The sequence below is a fragment of the Triturus cristatus genome, chromosome 9 (genome assembly GCF_964204655.1).
Source record: "Triturus cristatus chromosome 9, aTriCri1.1, whole genome shotgun sequence".
In the NCBI taxonomy this organism is placed as follows: Eukaryota; Metazoa; Chordata; class Amphibia; order Caudata; family Salamandridae; genus Triturus; species Triturus cristatus.
Genome location: NC_140592.1, coordinates 283,007,616 through 283,031,430, shown reverse-complemented (window position 1 = coordinate 283,031,430; position 23,815 = coordinate 283,007,616). Strand labels below are relative to the sequence as shown.

At 46.9% G+C, this 23,815-nt stretch overlaps 1 protein-coding gene across 11 annotated transcripts in view; it reads left to right on the top strand.

Moving 5' to 3' along the window:
- Positions 1–23,815, top strand: part of MITF (melanocyte inducing transcription factor) — a 690,636-nt gene that overhangs the window by 419,725 nt on the left and 247,096 nt on the right. Inside the window, exon 1 of one of the 11 annotated variants that reach the window (XM_085624948.1) lies at positions 14,469–14,603. The exons of 9 other annotated variants lie outside the window; for them this stretch is intronic. In XM_085624948.1, coding sequence (XP_085481074.1) covers positions 14,554–14,603 — 50 coding nt within the window. In that variant the 5' untranslated portion in view covers positions 14,469–14,553. Of the gene's footprint in view, positions 1–14,468; positions 14,604–23,815 lie in introns of those variants that run through there. One more of the 11 variants, XM_085624952.1, reaches the window with a different exon arrangement.

Here is a 23,815-nt window from a genome sequence, read left to right as displayed (position 1 = left end):
GGGGATGGCATCAAACAAAAAAGATAGTTTTGGGAGCACCATCATTTTTATTAAATTGACTCGGCCAAGCAAAGTGAGTTGAAGGTGCGCACAGATTTTTAAAAGCCCATTAATCTCTTTCTTTGCCTTCTCGAAATTCATTTTTGTTAGTTTAGAAAGATCTTGCGGGATCAAAACACCCAAGTATCTCATTACCACCTTTTGACCACCTTCTCCCCCTTCTAAGTTCCAAGACATAATTTCCGTCTTACTTCTATTTACATTATAGCCCGATGCCTTCCCAAAATCCCTTGTTAGTGCGTTAATATTACCCATAGTTTTATGCAAGTTGTAAATGAGAATGTCATCTGCGTAGAGGCCCAGTTTCTTGTTCCAACCTTGGAAATGGAAAGGTATGATCTCAGGATCTTCCCTGATTCTTCTGGCCAGAGGCTCTATATACAGATTAAACAAAAGCGGTGATAGAGGACACCCCTGTATCGTACCTCTACTGATAAAAATTGGGTCTGTTAAGGAACCGTTAATCAACAATCTGGCTTTTGGATGACTATATATAGCTCCCAGTATTCTGCAGAAGTTTAAACCCAGGTTTGCTGACCTTGCTGCTGCTTGTAGGAAGGGCCAATTAACTCGATCAAAAGCCTTAGTGGCATCCAAAGCAATTACCGCCAATGGGAGCACGTAGGTGGTTGCAAGGTCTATCGAACCTATTAGTGAGTGAGTTAGTTCCTTTAGGAACCTCCCACGAATAAATCCTTTCTGGTCTGTGTGGATCAGCTCTACCATAGGACCGTTCAATCTGTCAGCCAATATTTTTGTGAAGATCTTGTAGTCACAGTTTAATAAAGAAATTGGCCGATATGAGTCGCAATTTATTGGGTTTTTTCCAGGCTTTAGAATCAAGGAGATATTAGCCTCGTTCCATGAGGCTGGCATTTCAGCGCCATTAATAAAAAGATCATTGAAAATCTCTAAGAGGAAGGGTATTAGTGTGTTCGCCAAAGCTTTATAAACCTCAGAAGGTAGCCCGTCCGGACCCGGGGCTTTGGCCTTCTTCCCTTTTCGTAATGCAAGCTCCACTTCCCCTTCCTTTATCTCCTGATTCAAACACCTAGATTTATCGGCTGAAATGATTAAACCTTGGGATAGCCATGCTTGGATCTCTTCCTGAGTAGGTTTTAAATCATCATGGTACACCTTACTATAGTGTTTATGAAACGCTTGTTGGATCTCCTCATTGTTAGTGGTGAGGGCGCCTGTACAGTCACTTTGGATCTGGTCAATCCTGTTTCTCACCTGTTCTTTTTTTGCTTTCCAGGCCAACAGCTTACTACAGCCTTCACTGTATTCAAAGTGTGCTAACTTGCTGGCTTCCCATTTTTTTCTAACTCTGTCCTGTAAAACTGTTGACAATTTAGAGTTTTCTCTCAGTACCTCTTGGAGAAAAATTCCCCGGGCTTCTTCCTGTAACTTAGGGTCAGAGAGATCTTTCTCTAGGGACTGGACCTTTTCCTCCACTACTGATAGCTCTTTACAGTAATAGCGCCTCTTCTCAGCCGCTAGTGTACCTAAACTACCTCTCAAGAAGGCTTTGTAGGCATCCCAGATTACACCAGACGTGGCTGAACCCTTATTAAACAGGAAGAACTCCTCAGTTTCTCTAGCGAGTGTGGCCACTATATCCTCATCCTGTAAAATTGTGCGATCTAGCATCCATCTTGATTGGGGGACTTTCTCATATAAATCTAAATATAGAAGCACTCCCGAATGATCTGACAGATGGGTTCCCACATGCTCGACCTTTTGAATCCACTTAGTCAAGCTGCTATCGGTGAGAAAATAGTCTATCCTAGACTGATGTCTGTATTTATGGTTGTGAAATGTAAAACCTTTTTTTTTTTAGTCCAGCCTTCAGCCTCCAGATATCTTGAAGTCCCAACTGTGTCATGACTTGTTTAATGAGCATTGACATTTTTGGATTAATGCAGGCCCTACTGCCAGATGACCTATCTAGAGTATGATCCAGAACAGCATTGAAGTCGCCGGCCAAAATGATTGGATCAGAGGAGTCCACCAGTTCAGCTACTAATTCTCCCAGAGGAAGGACATCATCCCTATTAGGGCCATAATATCCCGCTAACATGAAAGGGTAACCTGAGATCTTTGCCTTCACCACTAACCATCTGCCTGCTTTATCTGAAATATGTGTCCCGAACACGACTTGCGGCCCTTTTTTAACAAGAATCGCCACTCCCTTGGTGACTCCTGACTGAGATGAACAGACTACTTGGGAGATCCAATTTTGGGTTCTAAAGAGGTCTAAACCCTCTTTCTCTGATAGGTGGGTCTCTTGTAATATAATGATCTGGGCTGGACAGTCTCTTAAATATTGTAGGATTTTATACCTCCTCCCTCGTACCCTAAGTCCGTTAACATTCCATGATAGTACTCTTATTACAGCCTTGCTTCTCTCAGTCATTCATAAAAAAGAAAAAACAAAAAAACAAAAAAACTAAATAAAATAACGCATAGGTGTTAGGAATATTTTCAGAGGCTCTAGAGGATCTATGTTTTTTTTTCCCCATTGCTCCCCACCCTGTGTCCCCCCCCCCCTCCCACTCCATAGAAAAAAAAACCCCTGTAACTACATGGCTCAAGGCCATATGAGTGCCCCCCGCCTTCAAGCGCCCCCAGCAAAAAATATTTTTTTTTTTTAGTTGATTGGATTATATTCGTGGCTTTTTATTTTTTGTTTTTCCCTTCTCCCTTCTTTCCCCCTAACTGCCTGATTGGAAACTTTTGATGAAGTTATCTAGCTTATCCACTGAATAGGAAATATGCATTTTATTATTCAGCATGACTTTCAAGTAGGCTGGAAACCTTAACTGGACTGAAGCGCCCAAGCGTTTTAAGCTCTCGATCCTTTGCCCCATCTCCCATTGCCTGTTGGAGGTGGTAACAGAGACGTCCGATCTTATCTCGTATCTGGACCCATCTTCCTCAATTGATTTCAACCCCAAAGCCTTGGAGAGGATTTTCTTTTTTAATGAGTAAGTTAGGAAATTTAATAGGATTCTCCTGGGCTTAGACCTGTTTGCATTGAGTCTAAAGGGGTCTCTATGGACACGTTGTATATCTTTAGCTAGGTCTTCTTCCGACTCCTCTAGTTGGAGCTTATTCTTGATGAGTCTAACAACGTATGATTTAATATCATCACCTTCTCTGCCTTCAGGCACCTTTAAGATTTTTAAATTGTTTCGTCTCTGGAAATTTTCTAGCCTTTCAACTCTATCCATATTCTCTTTTTCCACAGTCTTCAGTTTCTCAATCTCGGCGCAGTTAGCCTGCACCGTCTCTCTGAGCTCCTTGGCCTCTTCCTCCAGTGAGGTTGTTCTACTGCTGAGATCATCTATCTTCCTCTCCATGACCTCGCAGGCCTTTTTTATTTCAGACTGGTTGAATTCTGATATTTCGAATCTGTTCTTAATTTCAGCCATCAAACCTGCTAGAAGTGCCCCCACTGATTTATCTTCTTTATCCACCAGTATAGGGGTCTCGTCGGGTTTTGTTCCAAATTTCCCTGGAATATTACTAGTGTCAGTTACTGAGATGCATGCTTCGTCAGCCCTTCGGACTGGAAGCTCTGGGAAGACTTCCGGAGATGTAACCTTCTTCCCAGCGACTAAAGAATCATTTAAACCTGCCATAGTGCTTTCCCCAAGGATTAATACCTTAGGCAGAACCCTAAAAAAGGTTTTAAGAGAGGGGGTGATTTTAATTTTAGGATCTAACCGGTTATTTTTTGAGGATCTTGGTGCGGACCTTTTGTGTCTCAAGTTTATATCAGAAGGTGGTATATTTTTGACTACAGTGTACCGGATCTCGGGGGCCTCTGTACTTATCTCCTTTTCCTTCCCTATTATTTCAGCCTTCTCTCCAGCCCCCTCCTGCTCACTCTCCTCTATTTTCTTTTCGCTCCTATCCCTTCTGTCCCCTCCTTCCCTCTTAATGCCTTTCTGCCCGCTCTTCTGTCCAGCAATAAGCTCACTACTGCTCAGGGATTCCCCCTCAGCCTTGACCCCAGGTGTATCTGACAGACTTCGGAGGGCATATATAGGTGCCCCCTCCGCCTTACCCCCAATAAATGCTTTTTTTTCCCCCCTCCTTACTGTATTGGGGTAACGCTTCTGTGGGGGCGCTGTAATTTCCTCCTCGTGGATCCCCGTCTTCCCAGCGACACACACTTATCCCTTGTAGCTGCCTCCTCACCCCTCTGCAAGTCGCCGTTGCACTCCTTCCGGAGGAAGCCCCCTCTGCCTCCCCCTCCCCGGAAGGAGATTCTCGCTGCCGCTCCTCTGCCCTTTCGGAGCTCCAGGGCCGCTCTGCTCCAGGCCCGCTCCGGCGCCGTCTCGTCCGCTGAGAGAGAAGACACACAGGGCACTGTGCCTGAACTCACTCCGAACACTCCGAGCACCCAGGCCTCCGACGGTCGCTCGTGGCGTTCCTCCTCCGCGATACGGTCCCGTCGCACAAACAGCCGGAGCTCCCAAGTAAGGTATTTAGTGCCGCGAAGTTTCTGTCGCTTCTCTTCCTATTCAGCACGGGAAAGAAGGTTTTCAGAAAGGGTTAAAGCCTCTTCATCCCGGGTATTGGTTTAGTTTAGTTTGCCGGGGACGCTTTCCCGGGAGCTACACCCGCGACCGGTTACTCACTGGCCGCCATGTTTTTTCCACCACTTTGCATCGCGCATGACCTGTTTGGCCGGCCCTCATGGGCGGGCCAAACAGTTCATGTGCACTTTGCATGTTCCCCACCAGGCTGCATTACACAGCCTGGTGAGGAACATCCACCCTGTCACCGTTTAGGTGCCGAACCACGGTGCTCAGACCAATCATAACGCTCCATTGGCCTGTATTTTATCACAAGCTTTTTGGTTAAGGATTAATCGGTCATATTTGATGACAACCTTGAGTTGCCTATGGTTGAAAGTAAAGGAGGTGATTTCCTGCACTGTAAAGATTTGCTTAACTTGCATTTCTTTTTTATTTAATATGTGTGCACTACATTTTGTATGCAGTTGCTTCCAGGTGTAAGTCAAACAATAGGGTTACAGAATATTTTGTTCTCTTTAGTTGACTGTGACCCCATCCTCACACACATTGAACCCCGCCCATTGTGCTCAGGATCAGTTCTCATACTTTTTAGGTCTTACCTAGCATTGCAGCGCATGCGCTGCTCGCTCTGCAAGATCTATTGTCATCGAGTTGATTTCGGAAGTGGGGTTTAAGCCCCGCCCCTCTTTTCTATTGGCTGGCGTCATCGTTTAGGCTAAACGCTGGCTCGTGATTGGAAATCTGGCTTTTTGTTACCGCCCTGTCGCCTTTTCGGACGGCCCATCTGGACTGGCTGACTCCATCTTTGTTTGTCATGACGTAGGATGGTCTGCTGCTAGCTTGTTTACTGGCCTGTTTTTTTAACTCAACACGTTACATTCTGGTCATTGTAGTTTCATGTTCAACATCGTAAGTACCATCCCAAAAATCACAGTATGGAAAGTGCTGTTGGCTAAAAAGCCAGGGCTGTACAGCGGCGTCACTCACGATCTGAAACCATTTGCCAACTAAGTGTGTAGCTGTGCGTGGTGCAGCCCGCCCTCGCCTCTCTGAAAGGATGCGCTAAGGTCAGGCATCCATGGAGTGCGCACAGCGCAGCGCCCCCTCACCACCCAGAGGTCAGAGGGCACATCTCCGGACCCACTCACCAGACATACAGCAGCACGGCCAGGTGGATGACCCACTTCTGGGTGCCATACTTGACGCTCCGGATATGGACAACTGTATCTGTCTCATATTCGCACATGTCGCTCAAGCTGCAGCACCTGGGAGCCATTCTTGCGGCTGCTGCTTCCTCACACTGTGCCAGCTCCCGAAACTATGGTTCTCCACACCCGCCCTTACAGAAACCGAAAGCCACACCACTTAAACACACAGCGGCTGTAAACAAACCGACCGGGCCCGCCCTACTTCACCTGTCACACCTATCCCGATCCCTTCACACTTCTGTGGTAAATTGTGAAACTTCATCACACAACGCAACGTTCTGTTTTCTGAACACCCGGGATGCATAGGTGGCACACATGACATGAGGCTATGATGTCATGCTACACTGAGAGTAAAGTGGGTAAGTCAGTCCCTGGCAGGTGCATGTCTTACTGTTTTTGGGTCTGGTCTAGAGAGAGCTAGGAAATATATATTTTCACTGAAAACAAGCATTTGCGATGCAATAAGTATCGCATTTACGCGAGTTTCAGCCATTAACTTTGCTAATAACAATGCCTTTTATTTTTGTTTTCAAAACACAAATAAAAGGCATTGTAATTTACAACGCCAATAGCTTAAACTTGCGTAAATGCGAGACCTATTGCATTGCAAATGCTTGTTTATGCATTGCAACCGCTGCTCACACAGACAACATAGACAACAAATTCAGGTAGTGGTCAAAATTATGCAACTCCAGCATGAGTACACTACTTATACAACCAAATCTCATAGTGCAAACAAAACACCTTAATGTGACATCAAGCTTCTTCACAACTTGACATCATAGCCTTATAAAAGTCAAGACAAGGTACAACAATTTTACCCTAATGGAACTAGATAAATGACAACGTTCTGCTGCTCCACAGACTTCAGGAACACAGTTTAAAGGCTCCATCAAAGCACAGACACAATGGATGACACCAAGGTCTTCGTTCAACCCATAGAAAGTATCACAAAATACATCATAGTACACACCTGTCATTCTGCAGATCAGACTCGTCAGAAGCTTATGCACAAGACTCAGTTTAACGAGAAACCCTGCAGCATGTAGAAGGTTACCGCCTGGGGTGCCATTGACTAGAAGGCACTACAATGAAGAAATGTACTATACGGGGCTGCTCGCATGACCAAACATTTACAGTGTGTATGTAAAAGGGCACAAAAAAGGCAGTAATGCATTGTCGGTAACACTGGGGCTGCTGCATTTTCTAGCCTTTAGCCCTTCTTCTTATTAGCTAAGCTTGATGGCCAGTGAGTAAGGCCTTCAAAGAATGGGGAAAGGCAGTGCCCTGGGTTCCTGCTGCTGTGGAGGAAGAATCGAAATGGAGTTTGATAAAAATCTGAAGTGATACCTTCAAGCAAAGCCATTTGACAAGAAAATGCATCTAGGTTTGGAGAGCGTTTCTGAGCTGAGTGGTACCCGAGCGTGGCCATGGGCTGATCTGTTTGGACGGAGTTATTTTTTCTCTTTCAAGATAGTATAGGAAATAATCATAAGTAAATACAGTATGGACACGATAGTCCGGTTTAGAAGTTCCCAGACAGGCAGTAAAGCAAGATAACAATGCTTGTTGTGTCTAGGCTGCTGTGAACGACAGCAACACTGAAAAAAAACAGGGTTGTAAACCAGAGCGCATGTACTCTGGGCCCGTCGGCGTGACTCAGCAGATAAGGCTACGTGCTGAATACATGTTTGGTTCCTTTGTATCAATGACAATTTATTTTACCCTGGAGGGGCACTTGAGAAGAAGGGGCGATCATGTGGTCTATGCATTGACCTATAAGCGGTGCTTTTGTAAGGGCAATTCTCAGACATTTGTTTGTGAAACAAGACCGCTAGTTTATCTTAAACTTTTGTTTTTTTGGTGTATGTGCATTTAACACTTTATAGACCCAAAGTATAGCAAAACTACATCGTTGTGCGTGCTATAATGGCTTTTCCTATCCGTCGGTTCGTATTGCTCTATAACACGTTTGTATTTTGTGCAAAATTGTTTGTCTTTTTTAATGTAATGCTCTGCTGGCCAGTCAGAGGAGCTACATTACTACAGGAAATACCACTACTCGAAAATGCAATGGTCGTCTTCTCTGTGCTTTTTAAAAGACAACTAAGCATTGGCAAAGCCAATAAGTCTCGCCTATGCAAGAGCTTTTGGCTTTGCCAATATGTTTTAGCCATGTTGTACACCAGTGTGGCACCTATTCAGCATGGCCAAAAGTTATAGGGGGTAATGAAGTGTTATGGGGAGGCGCAGAGTCGTAGAGTGGCATAGAGTAAACTTGAGTGGCGTGGAGTGTCATGGAGTTACATGGGGTGGTGTAGAGTGTTGTGGAGTGTTGTGGAGGGAGTAGAGTGTTGTAAAGTGGAAGGGCATAGAGTACATTTGAGTGGCGTAGAGTGGAGTAGATATTCAGAGTAGAGTAGAGTGTTGTAGAGTCGAGGGGTATAGAGTGCTGTTGAGTGGTGTAGAGCAGAGTGGAGTGGCATAGTGGGTGTTGCATTGAGTGTTGTGGAGTAGAGGGACATAGAGCGGAGTAGATTGTCGTAGAGTGAAGTAGTGTAGGGGAGTGGAATGGCATAGAGTGGACTAGAGTATTGTAGAGTGGAGTGGCGTGAAGTGGACTGGAGTAGTTTGTCGTAAATTAGAGCGGAGTAAAGTGGCAAGGAGTGGCATATAAAGAGTTGCATAGAGTGTCGTAGAGTGGAGCTGTGTCATAGAGTGTCATAGAATGCAGTAGAGTGTACAGTGGAGTGGAGTAGAGTAGAGCATCAGAGTGGAGTAGAGGTTAATGGAGTAGAGTGTCATGGCGTTTAGTGTCGTGGAGTGGTGTAGAGTGCACTGGCATAGCGTAGAATGGTGCAAAGTGCACTTGCATAGAGTAGATTGGTGCAGTGTGCTCTGGATAGCATAGAGTACAGTAGTGCAGAGAAGAGCTGTGCAGAGTTTAGTGACGCAGATTAGAGTGCATTGGTGTAGAGTTCAGTGCCACATAGAGTAGTGTGAGGTAGAGTGCATTAGTGTAGAGAGGTGCATTGTAGAGTGCAGTGACGATGTGGAGTGGTGCATAGCAGAGTGGTATGGGATAGAATGCATTGACTTACAGTGGTATAGAGTGCAGTGATGAGTGGTATAGAGTGGTGCAGAGTAGAGTGCAGACTAAGGGTCTCCAATTGAAACCACCATTACAGCATTACATTTGCCCAGACATACAGTTTTACTGATAAAAGTATGCAGTGCACAAATGATAATCTGTGGAAATGTGTTCACCTAGTGTATTGGTTTGTTTTTATCGTATTAAAATATGTTTCCACAACACTTCAGAATTACCAAAACATTTGCTTCATTTGTGCTTTCCATATAATAAAATGTTGCCTGGTTAATTTACAGAAAATCTAGGAGGAGTGAGAAGTTAAATTGGGGCAACCCTCAGCCTCCCTTAAACGTAATCATTACACAAGAGCGTGAAAGCCTCACAACAGATGAACTCCTAACGTTTTAAGAGGTCAAATTAACTGGTCTCAATATATATCAAAGTTTAAAGGAATCTGCACCCGGGTGAATCGGTGCAACCCTTACATCACATGGATATATTAGTAGGATCCTCACCCACTAGTACCACCAGTGGCATGCTTCCTCATTGGATCCTCACCCACTGCACCTAATGTGAGTGGGTGGGCTCAACGCGGTTTGTAAGCAGAGCTTTTACTAAAACCTAATTGCAAGTTACAAAGCCTTCAGGATCCTAATTCTTGTTTATTAATAAGGTCATTTAGCTGGGATAAAAACAGTGTGATGTTCTGTGAGTGCAATGACCCATAACATCTATAACTCAGTAAGGTCAGCCCTGCAATGTTCCGCTCATGCACCTAGGCATCTGCACATTTAGAGCATATATAACACCAGGCTTCCTGATCTGAACATTAAGAGTGTCAGTCAGGCTGACCTTTGCACAGACACTATTTATGTCTGCAGAAAGGTGAAGGGGCAGGGCCCCGCCTTCTTTGAGGGCTGGCCGCTGCTGGACATAATCACCTTGGAAGTTTAAAAAGCAAAACACCTTATTCAGAGTGAAAAGAGAAGCAGCCATTTTAAAATCAAGACCGGGGCCGGACTGGGAACCAAAACCGGCCCTGGCAAAGTGCTCGGCAGGCCCCCCCGAGGTGCCGCCGAGCACTTTCCCGGGGCCAGTTTTTGGCCGATTTTGTTACAGGGCCGATTTTGCAGCTATGCAGCAAAAACGGCCCTGTAACAAAAGCGGCCCCCAGGGGCCCATAACCGGCCCCCAACCGTGCGGCCCACCGGGGGATTGCCCGGTGCCGCTACGGCCAGTCCGGCCCTGACCAACACAGGCCTCATCCACATGTGGCCCAAACATTAACCAAGTAAAAGCAGCAAGGCAGTGCTGATAATGGCCAACTGGCTTCCTTCAGGGTAGCACCCACTGGGTTGAATAGCATAAGAAAATTAGAAAAGGCGGCCATAATTCTGCACAATTAACCACCTATACCTGGGACTGCTTGGAATTTCTCAAAAGCATTCTGGGCAGTGATCTGCAGAATTTCAGCAAATTCCATGGATTATACATTGTCCGTAGTCGTGGCTTTGTTAGGTTAGCGGTAGCAGGAATAAATTAATATTCTCAGTTGTAATCATTGATGGAGGGTTCATTTGGCGGCAGCAGTGGTTAGCTGTTGCTGCATGAAGCTGAACAACCTCTCCTCGTCTCAGCCTGGCTAGCATAACTAATTGGAACTGACCCACTGCATCTATTCGCAGAGGAACGGTAGTGTCCATGCAGGTGCTGTTAATGATTGGCAGTCTCTATGAATAAGAGCAAAGTGGCTCCACTGTAAACACTCTGCTTAAAAGTCAGTGGCAGCTCTAGAGGACATCACTTCAAATATATACCAGGATTGGGGGAAGTGACTTCAGGTACACTTTGAACCTCAATGGAATATATGTGTTGGTGCTTTTTTGCATTATTATTCTTTGGCTTCTTATTTGCTGCTGAGGAGCTGGTGGGAGGTCAAAGAGTGCAGACTACAGCTGGTCCTGTTGATTCCTTCATGGCACGGGTATTGCTTTAAAGCCTGCAGCAAGTGCAGTGGCACAAGTGCTCAGGCTGTGGGTGAACGCTCTGCACCCCTGTTATGGCTGTGTTTGAATTCCATACTCGGGCTAGGTGGGTCCATTTTCCTTGCTTGCATTCAGGTGTAGAACTCTCTTGCTGTGCCATTGGTTTATGCCTCCTGAGACTAGCGGCAGTAGGGGCAACATCAGCTGTACCAAAGGGTTTGTCAGGCATAGCAGGACCCTCAGGATACCGAGAAGTGCAGGCATACTCAGAGCGGTTTACAACAAGACTACAGCAGCTTTAGCCGATGCTGAACGCAGAACCTGCTTGGGTGTATAGTTCTGAAATTTCTTGCTGAGGTAGAGAGCACTGGTATTGCCAATGGCACTATGAACTAAACAAAGTGACTTGAATTGCATTTACTTCTTGATTGGGAGCCAGTCAAGCTGCAGAATCGCTGCCTTGGTGGGAAATGAGCCAGATAACTTCAGAACTGATCGAGCTACAGGTTGAGTAGGAAAGATGGTCCGCGATTTCTAAATAAAGGAGATCAGAGAACAAACCACAGTTTTTTAGTAAATATGGTAAAGAAAAGGAAGTATTTCCTTAGCATTCTATGGCGAGAGAACCAGTAGGCTGTAACTTGATCAGTGTGCTTGGAGATGGTAAGTTTGTGATCAGTAGCAAAGTCCACCTTTTTAGCAGGTTCCACCAGTGTGGGAGCAGGTCCAAGGCCACTACACAGAGTGCCAGACCAGTGTTTGTTGACCTAAAAGTAAACCTTTGATGTTGTCACCGTTGAGTTTGAGGCTATTGTCTTTCATCCAGTTGGAGATATCGCTCCTGCAAAAACAAAAATACATTAGGGCCTAAATAGGATTGTTAATGATGGAGATAGTTTGTGTATCATCTGCGTAAGGTATAATGTCAAGACCAGAGGAATGTACTAAGGGGACCAAGGGGCTGACATAGATGTTGAATACGGTGGAGCTAAGAGAAGTTCCTTGAGGCACCCCACAGATGAAAATGGTAGAATTAGAGGGGAAAGGAGGAATGGCCAGAGTCTCGAGTTACCAATGATCATCCAACCATGGAGGCACATAGCATGGTCATTCTTTGATGGCACCTTGTTGCCTTCCCCTCTTGGATCAGTGCAGGTTTCACTCTACTGCACAGTGGGTGTCTTTTTCTCGACCTGCCTCGGCTCCTTCATGGCCCATCTTCTACTCAATCAGACATGGATTTGTTGAGTGCAGCTAATCACCCATGAGGGTATCCAGGTGCTAGGATCTAGCTGGGTACTGGGTAGTGTTTACCTTATGCACTGGAATCTCCAAAAGCCCTCTGAGCCTCTTTCAGCTCTCTCCCTCATAGCATACTCCTTGAAGCCCCCCCACCCCTACCCCACCCGGGCAGTCTTGATCAAAGTTCTGTGCTTTGTGGTCCAGAGCTTGGCAAGTGGAGTATACCCTCGTGCCGTAATGCAGGGTATTTCTCATTGCAGCTAGTGTATTGACAATGAGTTCCTGCTAGAGAAATTTTGGCACAGTGGCTGGATGTCTCTCTCATTTTTGTTTTATTAAAGTGACAGACAGGAGTTGTGTATTTCTGTAGTCCAGCTCTAAGAGAGGTTCTGGGCAGGTCAGGCACCTCTGCCCTTTTACTTATTCCACTCATATTGGCCTCGTCATTGACTTTGTCAGTAGGTGTGATCAGGAAGTTGGTTTGGAGCTCAGAGAGGCTGCCCGATTTATCAACTTCTTAATCTGTGTTTGTGCGGGTGTAGCCCTTCCTGGGAACAGTGGGTCAGGACAGGGCAAAAGGCGCCCTCTGTTGCCTTTCATTAACTCTTTTCAATGTGACCCACTACAAAGGATCCCTAGAATGTCCTAGGAGTTGGAGAGCCCTATAATTCACATCTGCTGATTGGGTTCTCCCTTTAACCTTCCATCTTACTCTGAAGGTACCAAATACTAAATGCTTCCCAGTGTGTCTCTGGCCACCTGTGTCATGCATGCACCATAAATGCCTCCACTCCACAAACTATTCGGCACACATGTGCAGCGTTCTTGGTTGGTTGAAGGACCCAGTTGCAGGAGGTGGGCAGACCACTTTGATAAAGGTAAGAGAGGACAGTAGACGACTCTTCCTGACAGGGGCGGTCGGCATGAGTCGCAGGTGCCGGTGCGGGCACTAGGATGGAGAGGGAGGCGGGGCGCAGGGGGCGCGCGCGGGGTTGTGCAATGAGAAAAATAAATAAATTATGAACTTACCTTGCTGCCGGTTCCCTTGTCTCTGCTCCTTGCTAGTGCTTTCCTCGTGGGACAGGAAGCCAGTAAGAACAGCCAGGCACCCCTAACCAATCACAACGCCGCAGTGCAGCGTTGTGATTGCTAAGCACCCAGACTCCCCTGACCAATCACAATGCTGCAATACAGCATTCTGGTTGAGCATTCTGGTTTGACGCTCAACCACGGAATGCGGGTCTGGGCTTGTTCTCCAGGCAGGCTGTAGTACAGCCTGCATGGAGAACAAGGAAAGTGTGATTTGGGCGGCCCGACAGGGCCGGTCAAACAGTCATTGCCACTTAGGAGTGGGCAAACCACTCCTCCCCTGCTCCTTGAGCAGAGCATTCCCGGCCACCTGCCCGCAAAGGAAACATAAAATGATGATAACTCAAAGCTATTCTCATTTTATATTTCCATTCCTTTACACTGATCAAAAGCAGTGGGATGACGCTCCTCCGCCACAGCGGAGGGGTAGCCACTGCACGGTTTCTGGCAAGAGCATGTTCTGGCCTGTTATGCCACTATAAATGGTATTGCTGCCACCACTGTCTCTCCTCTTTAACCCAGCTATCTGACGGTAGTCACACTCAATAAACCCTGCTCTGGGTCTCCATTCATGGTGCATCAGTACCTCCAGTGCACATGCATGAGCATTGTATATGCTAAGTCGGGGTTTAAAAGCTACAGCTTGCCATGTTGAATTAGAGGAAGGGACGCACACTCTCCTGATTCATGCCAGGGACCATACCCCATAAGTAGCACACCTGCGGAAAAGTGCTGCATACTCTCCGGAAGCAGGCAGGAGACTTTTCTCCGTCCCAACAGCACCCCCTGCTGAAAACTGCTGAAACTGCCCCTTGCAAATGAAAGCGGTACGGGTACTCAGTACCTGACAGCACCTGCCTATTTAAAGCACTGGTAATAGAGAAACACTGACATCACCGAGCTGTTTCATTCCTCCTTTCACTTTCGCTTTCTTAAAGCGGTTTCCACGGTGCTCCCCCGCCGACACTGTGTGGCTTTTACACGTTAACTCTGTGGGTCCCAGTACTGTATTTTTTAGTCTCCGGCTGCGCGCGTGCGTGTAATTGAAATGTTAATTATTGTAGGCGCGCGTGCAGCGACTGTGGGCAGCGTCGCGCCTGTAATGCCCAGCTGTGCTGCGCGTTCTCCCAGGTAGGCGCTGGATTAAACAGGTCTGTCTGCGGCTGCACGTGGACAGCGGGGCACCGCTCGACTCCGAGCTGCGCTGGGATTGGAGTTGCCAAGGCCTTATCTGGAGCCACCCCCAGTGACACAGCGAGTGCCAGGACTGGAGTTTGACTTTCACTCCTCTCCAAGGGCTTGCGGAGCACCTTTAAGGAACAAAGATGGAGACGCTCCGAGTGCAGATGCCATGCGCCTTCCAAAGCTTCTGTCTGTGAGTAGCGCCGCCCTTCGGAAGGCCAGCTCGAGGAGCTGTGTGTGTCATTGACTCGTCACAAGAGTGTGTTGGCCGCAGGCTGTTTTAGGAGGTGGAGCGGACAGGTTTACTATGCACATTTCCCTCGCACCACTCGCACTAAAACTATCTAGATAAGGAATTTGATTTGAAAATGCAAACACAGAAAATGTTACATCTGTGACGGTTTACTTAACGCGGTGTGACATGTTGTTCCTGAAATTCACACAAACATTTAGGGGCGAGGTGTCAGTGTAGCACCGGGACCCAGGAGTTTGCACCACAACTTTGACTGCTTTTTACTTCCCAGCGGGGAGCGGATGCGTTTTCCATACTTGCACTGGGGCCTGTGGTCCACTACTTTAGTGAGATAATGAACACTAACCAGGTGTTAACTGGGTTTCTTGTCATCTGTACAAGTTAAAAAATAATGTAGTTTTTTTTGCCTTGCAAAATGAGAATAAATGTACAATATATTGCATGGATTTATATTAAAAAGTTGACAGGGCACCTGATTTCACTGACCTAAATAAGGTGCGCGATTGGTGAGATTCTAAGCCAGTAGGTGCAGTGGGACAGTGGTAGGTAATTAAAACATGAACGTGGAGTTCTCAGTCTGTGATTGGCTGGAAAATATTGATGTGAGCATAGCATCAATCCACATTAGTTTGATGTATTTATAGCATGGCAAAATCGTAGATCACAATCGGTCTTCCGAATTTCATTTAAAAAAAAAAAAATCACATTCTGCTCTACAATGCTCCAAAACTTTTATTCACCTTTTCAAAATTGGAGGCACATCATTACAACTTTTATAGGCTAAAGTATGTAAACCAACCATTCAAAGCAGGCTGTGGTCCATAATTAGATACGTTACACTACTTTTCCCCTTATGTTTACGTTGTGCTTCCCCAGTGGTTCTCTTTGTGGCTGCAGAACCACCCATAATGTCTGGCAGTAAATATTTCAAATATTTCATTAATGCATTGCAACTTCATCATTGTACTTTAGTTCGCCGCCTATTGGATGTATTGTGTAAAAGAATGTGCAAAATCTGCATTTGTACACCTTCATAGTGTAAACCCCCAGCAGAGGTGCCAAGAATCGGATGGTATGTTGTCAGCCCTTCAAAAGTTGAGATAAATTGTTTCCTTTTCTTCAGAGTTTGGGCATCATTCAGTCTGAGTGATTGATTAGATAAATTGTATTGCGATAAATTGTTAAATTGCAAGTTTACCGTGATAATTTGGACGAAGGGTGGCCAACGTAGGTCCAGGAATACCTGAGCCATTCGAAATTTTCTGGATAATGAAATCAGTTCTCATATAAATGAGTTCCATTGGGGTTTACTATATTGTGTGTGGAAATTCTGAAAATGTGGCATGACTCCGGCCTTCCTAGGCATATGTTGGACCTCCCCCCCATATAAATATTTGACCACATTCTTTACTCCCATAAATATTATTTTTGCATTTGTAAAATGTAATGTCAGAGTTGGTGAGATGGACTTCCCATTCTCTTGGTAACTGTCCAGCGTACTATCATGGGTTAACCCTTTCATGAGTGTCTTCTGGTTTTCATGAGTCTACTGACCAGGAATTACATGTTGCTGTTGATCATTGAGGAGCAGTCCAACGCATTTAACTTGTGGAGTGCAATAAGCATTTTTACATATGGAAAAAAACTAACCATATACCTTGTTACCATTTGACATGATCGTTGATCAGTTTCTGTAAGGAAAATTACAGACTGACATATGTCTCCCTGTATGGTTTTATGATTCTTTAACTCTTGTCTAAAGTTTTTAATCATTTTAACCTAGATAATGGCACACCTTCCATTATTTCAAAACTCTTATTCATATTTTGGCGAATAAAAGAAGCACTCCTTTTAATATTTACCTGGTTCGTCATAATCCGGGTTTGATGACTCGGTGGACTAATCCATCCACGTGGGGATCTGTGTTTCAACGAGGGTCACAGGTTCGACTCCTGGTTCCTCCACTTAGACTTTCATCCTTCCAGTGTTGATAAAACGCGTACCACTGATTTGGGTATTCATAATCGTGCAAGATACCACAGGGGATAACCCACGTAGGGCTTTACAAATACCCCTTATGCAATGTTTAGCCCTTTTTTGTAGGTTGATGGTGGATTCATAATCCAAACCCGTTTCAAGGATGAATGGATAGATGCCATTCAGGGTCGGTTTAGCCTCTTGAAAAATCAGGCAGTGCCCGACGGGGTGGTCAGTGTGTGGAAATGTTTTCTGTCAGTTTGTGGGCCTGTTTTATGGTCTGTTGGGCCGGGTTTTACTGTTGATTTCCCTGCTATTAAAACAAACATTGGCAGAAGCAAGCTCAAATCCATAGAGTCTTCAATGCCTTTACAAGTTAGAAACTGCCCCAGTTTGCAGACATGGGCCGCTTTTTAGCAATATAATTCATTAATGGGGCCACTTTAACTTTGGTTCCCAGTCGTCTGTCCCAGTCCAACCCTGATACCATTCCAGTCTACGCAATGTGACGTGGAAGAGCCTGTAACAGAAAGTGTGTGATATAGAAAATAACAGTGAAGTTGCATCAAGCAACATAAAATCCTATCTCTGTTGCACTACAGAGTTTTCCTGCTCTCCAGGCATTCTGTTGTTGAAAGGAATCTCTTGGTGCTCCTCCCACTTTGACCTGTCCAGTTTGCACAAGTTTTTTTGAAAGAAGTCATCTAATGCACCTGAAATGTGAGTGGGCCGGGACTCTTAGGTTTGTAGTAGAGTTTTCTTTTCATCAACTATGTTCCACGTTTGGTGCATTACAGCCCAGGGGGCACCGAGTACAAGGAATTCACATGATCCGCAATTATTCAGCAGCATAGCCTGTAATGACAATAACCCCACGGAACACCATGTCCTGAAAAAAACAGTCTAGCAAGCCAGTGCTTGGAGGCAGTCATTATTCACTCTCTCCGCTTATCATAGGAAGGCTTTTGTTGGGCTGGAGACACATTGTGATTGGTTTCGTGTGAAGTTGAGTTTACAGAGAGGAAGAAAAAGTGTCTTTTCACAGCATCACGGGTATTAACTCTTCCACTCCCAATATTCCAATGCCCAAGGGGATAAAATGCTCTTACTCATGTGCACATCTGTGGCCCTCAAAGGTTCAGGTGCAGCAGCAGCGCTACCTAACCATACTGCTGTCTCCACCACCAATGGCTTTCTTGATGTCTGTGCCTGTAGATCCGTTTTGCACATGTGCAATGTCCAGGGGCGTAACGCAGGCCCCTTCAGCGCATGGGGGTCCCCCACACATACGGGGCCCCAACACGTCGGGGGCCCCCAATTCAAGCTGAGGCCAGTGTATATCTGTGAGATATGGTAGGGTCAGGGGGCCCTCTTCATATTCTGCAAGGGGGCCGCATCACTTAGTGGTACACCACTGGCAGTGTCAGAATGTCGACTTGTACGTTGTTTTGTATTTTGTAATGCTTTAAAAACGTTTTTCCCGCCATGTTTACAGAATGCAAAAGGTAACAATTTCACAAGTTAGCAGGGCTTTAAGTGGGATTAAAAAACTGGGGGGGTCTCAAAGGGGTGTGGCTAGTGTAATTAAGGGTATGCCTAAAAAACAGGTAAGCTAAAAATCTGTGCTTATCATAGTGTGCCTCCCGTCTTGTATTTTGCTGTTTCTGTCATTGCATCCAGATATATGATAGAGCACGTAACATCATACCTACTATGAGTCAGGACTATTGGCTTTGTCAATGGTTGTTAGTTGCATAAGATAATTAACAACATCTATGGCTTGTATAAATTATTGAAAAAGCTTCCACTTCCTCAGCACCCGACATCGCCATAGCCATCCCGGAAGGCTACAAGATCACACGCAGGGATCGCACCAACGGAATCGGAGGAGGACTAGCCATCATCCACAAGTCCACCCTCAAGGTCGCCACCCACGCAGACGACACCCTCAACACCGCCGAACACCTGCACTTCCGGATCCACACCGACCCCAACACCACCCTCAGAGGAACACTCGTCTACAGACCCCCCCCCGGACCCCAGGCTCAGTTCTGCGACTCTATCGCAGCCCTCGCCAGCACCCACGCACTCGCATCCATGGACTACATCCTCCTCGGCGACCTGAACCTCCACCTCGAGAACAACAACGACGCCAACTCTGCCACCCTGATCACCAACCTCGGCCTCAGACAACTCGTCACCGCACCCACCCATGCCGCCGGCCACACGCTGGACCCCGTCTTCTCCACGGGCAACCACGTTGCCTTCGACCACACCACCGAACTCCACTGGACCGACCACCGCTGCATCCATTTCACCTTCAAGAAACCAACCATGCACCACCGCTCCCAACAGCTGCTTCACCGCAGCTGGAGCAATGTCACCGAAGACCAGCTGATCACCACCCTCGCCCCGAACCCACCCACCGACCCCACCAGCCCAGACGCCGCAGCCCGCAACCTCAGACAGTGGATCGACGACTGCGCCAACACCCTCGCCCCATTCAAGAAACCCTCCAACAGCCTCGCCAGCAAGAGAGCCGCCTGGTTCACCGACTAACTCCAGACCTCCAAACGCGCATGCCGGAAACTGGAGAAGGTATGGCTCCACGAGCGCACACCGGACAACCATGCAGCCCACAAGGACGCCATACGCCGACATCACTACCTCATCAGACTAGCCAAGAGATCCTCCTTCAAAGACCGCCTGGATAACAACGTTCATGACAGCAAAGAGCTCTTCAGCATCGTAAAGGAACTCTCCAACCCCAGCGCCAGCACCAACGACATCCTGCCTTCACAAGAACTGTGCAACTCACTAGCCATCTACTTCCACCGCAAGATCACTGACATCCACGACAGCTTCAACACCACGACCACCCCTACGACGCCAGACTCCACCTCCCCTGCGAACACCACCAGCACCAACTGCCTGAACTCCTGGACCAACGTCAGCGACGACGAAACACGCAAGGTCATGAACTCCATCCACTCAGGATCCCCGTCAGACCCGTGCCCACACCACGTATTCAACAAAGCAGACGCAGCCATCGCACCCCAACTACGGAAGGTCATCAACATCTCCTTCAATACAGCGACATTCCCAGAAGACTGGAACCACGCCAAAATCAACGCCCTCCTCAAGAAGCCCAAGGCGGACCCCAAGGACCTCAAGAACTTCCGGCCCATCTCCCTGCTCCCGTTCCTAGCAAAGGTCATCGAGAAAATCGTCAACATGCAACTGGTCCGCCACCTCGAAGACAACAACCTCTTGGACCCGTCCCAGTCCGGATTCAGATGAAACCACAGCACCGAGACAACCCTCATCGCCGCCACAGACGACATCAGGCGACAACTAGACAAAGGTGAAACATCAGCCCTCATCCTCCTGGACCTGTCAGCCGCCTTCGACACGGTCTGCCATCACGCCCTAAAGACACGCCTCCAAGAAGCTGGAATCCAAGAGAAGGCCCTTGACTGGACCACGTCCTTCCTCTCCGGCAGAACCCAGAGCGTCCGCCTCCCACACTTCCGATCCGAAGCCACCGACATAATCTGCGGCGTCCCCCAGGGATCATCCCTCAGCCCGACGCTGTTCAACGTCTACATGGCCCCCCTCGCACAAGTGGCCCGCCACCACAACCTCAACATCATCTTCTATGCCGACGATACCCAGCTCATCCTCTCCCTCACCAAGGACCCTCACACCGCCAAAACCAACCTCCACGAGGGAATGAAGGCTGTCGCCGACTGGATGAGGAGCAGCCGTCTGAAGCTGAACTCGGACAAGACAGAGGTCCTCATCCTCGGACCCACCCCCTCAGCCTGGGACGACTCCTGGTGGCCGACTACACTGGGAAGAGCACCGACACCCACCGACCATGCACGCAACCTAGGATTCATCCTCGACTCCTCCCTCTCCATGTCCAAACAGGTCAACGCCGTCTCCTCCTCCTGCTACAACACCCTCCGCATGCTCCGCAGGATCTACAAGTGGATCCCGACTGAAACAAGAAGAACGGTGACACAGGCCCTCTTCAGCAGCAGACTGGACTACGACAACGCACTCTAAGCAGGAATCCCAGCCAAACTCCTACGATGACTACAACGCATCCAAAACGCCTCCGCCCGACTGATCGTCAACGTCCCCTGCCGCATCCACATCACTCCCCACCTGAGAAACCTACACTGGCTCCCAGTCGACAAGAGGATCACCTTCAAGCTCCTCACCCACGCACACAAAGCACTCCACAATGCCGGACCAGCATACCTGAACAGCAGACTCAGCTTCTACACCCCCACCCGCCAGCTTCATTCCGCCACCCTCGCCGCTGTCCCCCACATCCAACGAACAACCTCGGGCAGCAGATCCTTCTTCTACCTCGCCGCCAAGACCTGGAACACCCTCCCTACTTGCCTACGGCAGACCCAAGACCTACTCGCCTTCAGAAGACTCCTCAAGACCTGGCTATTCGAGCCCCCCCCAGCGCCTTGAGACCCTCACGGGTAAGTAGCACGCTTTACAAGTACTCTGATTGATTGATTGATTAAAGGCCTGGTGACACCACGACAATGTTGCTGCTCCTGAGTTTCAAATAGAGAAGGGAAATCCAGAGAGAAAATTACTCTTATAGGATTTCTCTTCCCCCTACAACGCTCACCTGGCATGACGTCATGCCGTAACTTCTCCACTAGTGAGAAGTGAGCACGCGCACATCCAAAAGTGCCAGCTGTCACTGCAGTCCGGGGAAAAATGGACCACCTGTGCCAGGGCCCAAACAGAGCCCGATAGAGACCCGTTTCGAGGCCCCCTTTAAAAAACTGCAGGTGCTCAGCACCGGTAAGACCCTGCCCACTTAAAGCCCTGCAAATTTGTGAAATTTGCACGAGGATATGTCTCTCCATAGTGTCTGGATAGGAGACATGCTATCTCTGGGTTATTTTTTGTTAGCATTTATAGGAGGGCCTTCTCCAGGCGGGCTTCATGGCACCAAGGGTTAGTGTACTTTTATTCAGCGTACAGTCCCTCAACCAGGCTTTCAGTTAGCATCATGGTAATAACCCATTGGTACAACCTGAAAGGCTTTATTATACAATCGCAAAACATCCATTGGGTGGCTAGTCTCCTTGGCCTGAATAGGTAGAGTGGAAGGCTACCACTCATGCCAGCCTTCTTTGACGCCTCAGCCTATCAATTCTTTTTTTAAGTTTAATAACAATATATTGAGGTTAAACAAGAAGACAAGACAATCATGAAGTATTAAAGTGTACAAAGAGAATTATCATCATAAAATAGTAGATATTTCCTATGTATAGAAACATTAATAATTATAAAATGGAACATAGTACAATAATTAATACCCTCGTTTTAGATCGAAAAGAAGTGAAAAGGCTAGAGAAACGAAGTGGATAATAGAAAAAAACAGAGAATTAAGTAAATACTTACCAAAGTAAATCATATTTAATAATAATTTGGACAGTTTGAGCAGAAATTGTACAAATTCTGTGAATTTCACATTTGATTCCACCAAGAACAAGCTGTTTATCAATTCTGTCTCAGTAGCTTCGACCTTAGTAGGGTGTCGAGGGATTTCCCGCCCCAAGCATGTGCAAAGAGGATCCAGCGATCAGTGTGTACAAGGCGATTTGTTTACCTGGCACGAAAAATAGAATGACCCTTATTGGCAGAATCAACGTCCAGGATAACGTCCAGCCTCGGCTCCACACACTTGCTTCCGGTGCTGTTCGTAATTCTTGCCTTGACACAGACACTGCCTGGAAACACTGATTGCATATCTTTTACTTCTTGGAAAATGGAAACATCGAGGGGTCTAATTTTTGGAAAAGATGATTACGCACGTGATGCAAATAAGGCTGACAGGTGCCTGGGTGTTTTCTGCGCCATAACGTTGCGTCTCTCCAACGTGCCTTACGTGTTGCCAAGCTGAGGGTTACATTCTCAAAACTTCGGACCGCTACGTCTGTGGCAGCAAGCTGTGTAGCATTTCAGCCGTGTTGGGATTAAAGTGATTAAGCAGCGGTGGAAAAACGAGTAACGAATTGTTCTGCTAATCACGGGAAATAACGCCTTGTCGTTGGGGGAGCAGACCGGGCCACCGCAGGCAGCGCGCGCACAGGGCTCTGTACGGTTTGTAACTAGGAAACCCTGCTGGTCACTCAAGAAGTGTCGCTTGTCGGGGAGTGGATATTCAGTTTGGTTTTAGTCCTCTGCCCTTCACAGTGGAAGTTTTAATTCGATCCCAATATGTTTTTAATTGAGTGGTGCTGAACTGTGACACAAAGGTTGCTGAAGCAACCGATTTCTAAGGCAGCAATAAATGACTGGGATAAGTAATGGACTACCCGCTGGGGAGGGCTTGTTTGCATTGATTTACTTGGACACACATCAGCCCCCCAGCCTCCGCACCGCCCCCGAATAACAAGCATTGGCAAAACCAATAGGTCCTGCCTGTGTTATTGGCTTTCGTCAATGTCTTTTAACCATGTTGTAAAGTAGCGTGACTGGTGTTCAGCAAGGCTAAATGTTACTGTTGTGGTGGAGCGTAGAGTGGTGTACAGTAGATTGGTGTGGTATGGAGTGGTCTACAGTAGAGTGGAGTGATGTAGAGTGCATAGAGTGGAGTGGAAAAGCGTAGAATTGCATAGAGTGGGGTGGAGTGACATAGAGTGTCATAGAGTGGAGTTGTGTAGAGTAGAGTGGCATCGAGTAGATTGACATAGAGTAGTGTGGAATGGCCTGAAGTGACGTAAAGTGTTGCGCAGTGGCATAAAGTGGACTAGGGTGCTGTAGAGTGCCATTCTGTTGAGTGGCATATAGTGGAGTGGCATAGAGTGGACTGGCGCAGAGTAGTACAGTTGTGGGTGTAAGTAACTAAAGCCTCAATAGAGATGGCAGACAGGGTGAAGCAACATAAATAAGAAGCCATATGGCAGTTTTCAAAGAGGGAAAGCACATTGCACATCCAGGAATAATAATTACACAGTTATAAAAAAAAAATGTGTTGCAAAGAGACCAGGAAAAACAAAGATGAGAAAGAATGCATGTACTTGGTCCATGCTCCAGAAAGGAGCTAACACAAGAAAGGAAGTAAAGCCTATGGGGGATAAGCAATTGAACGTTGACAAATGTGAGACAATGAAAACAACTAATGGTAT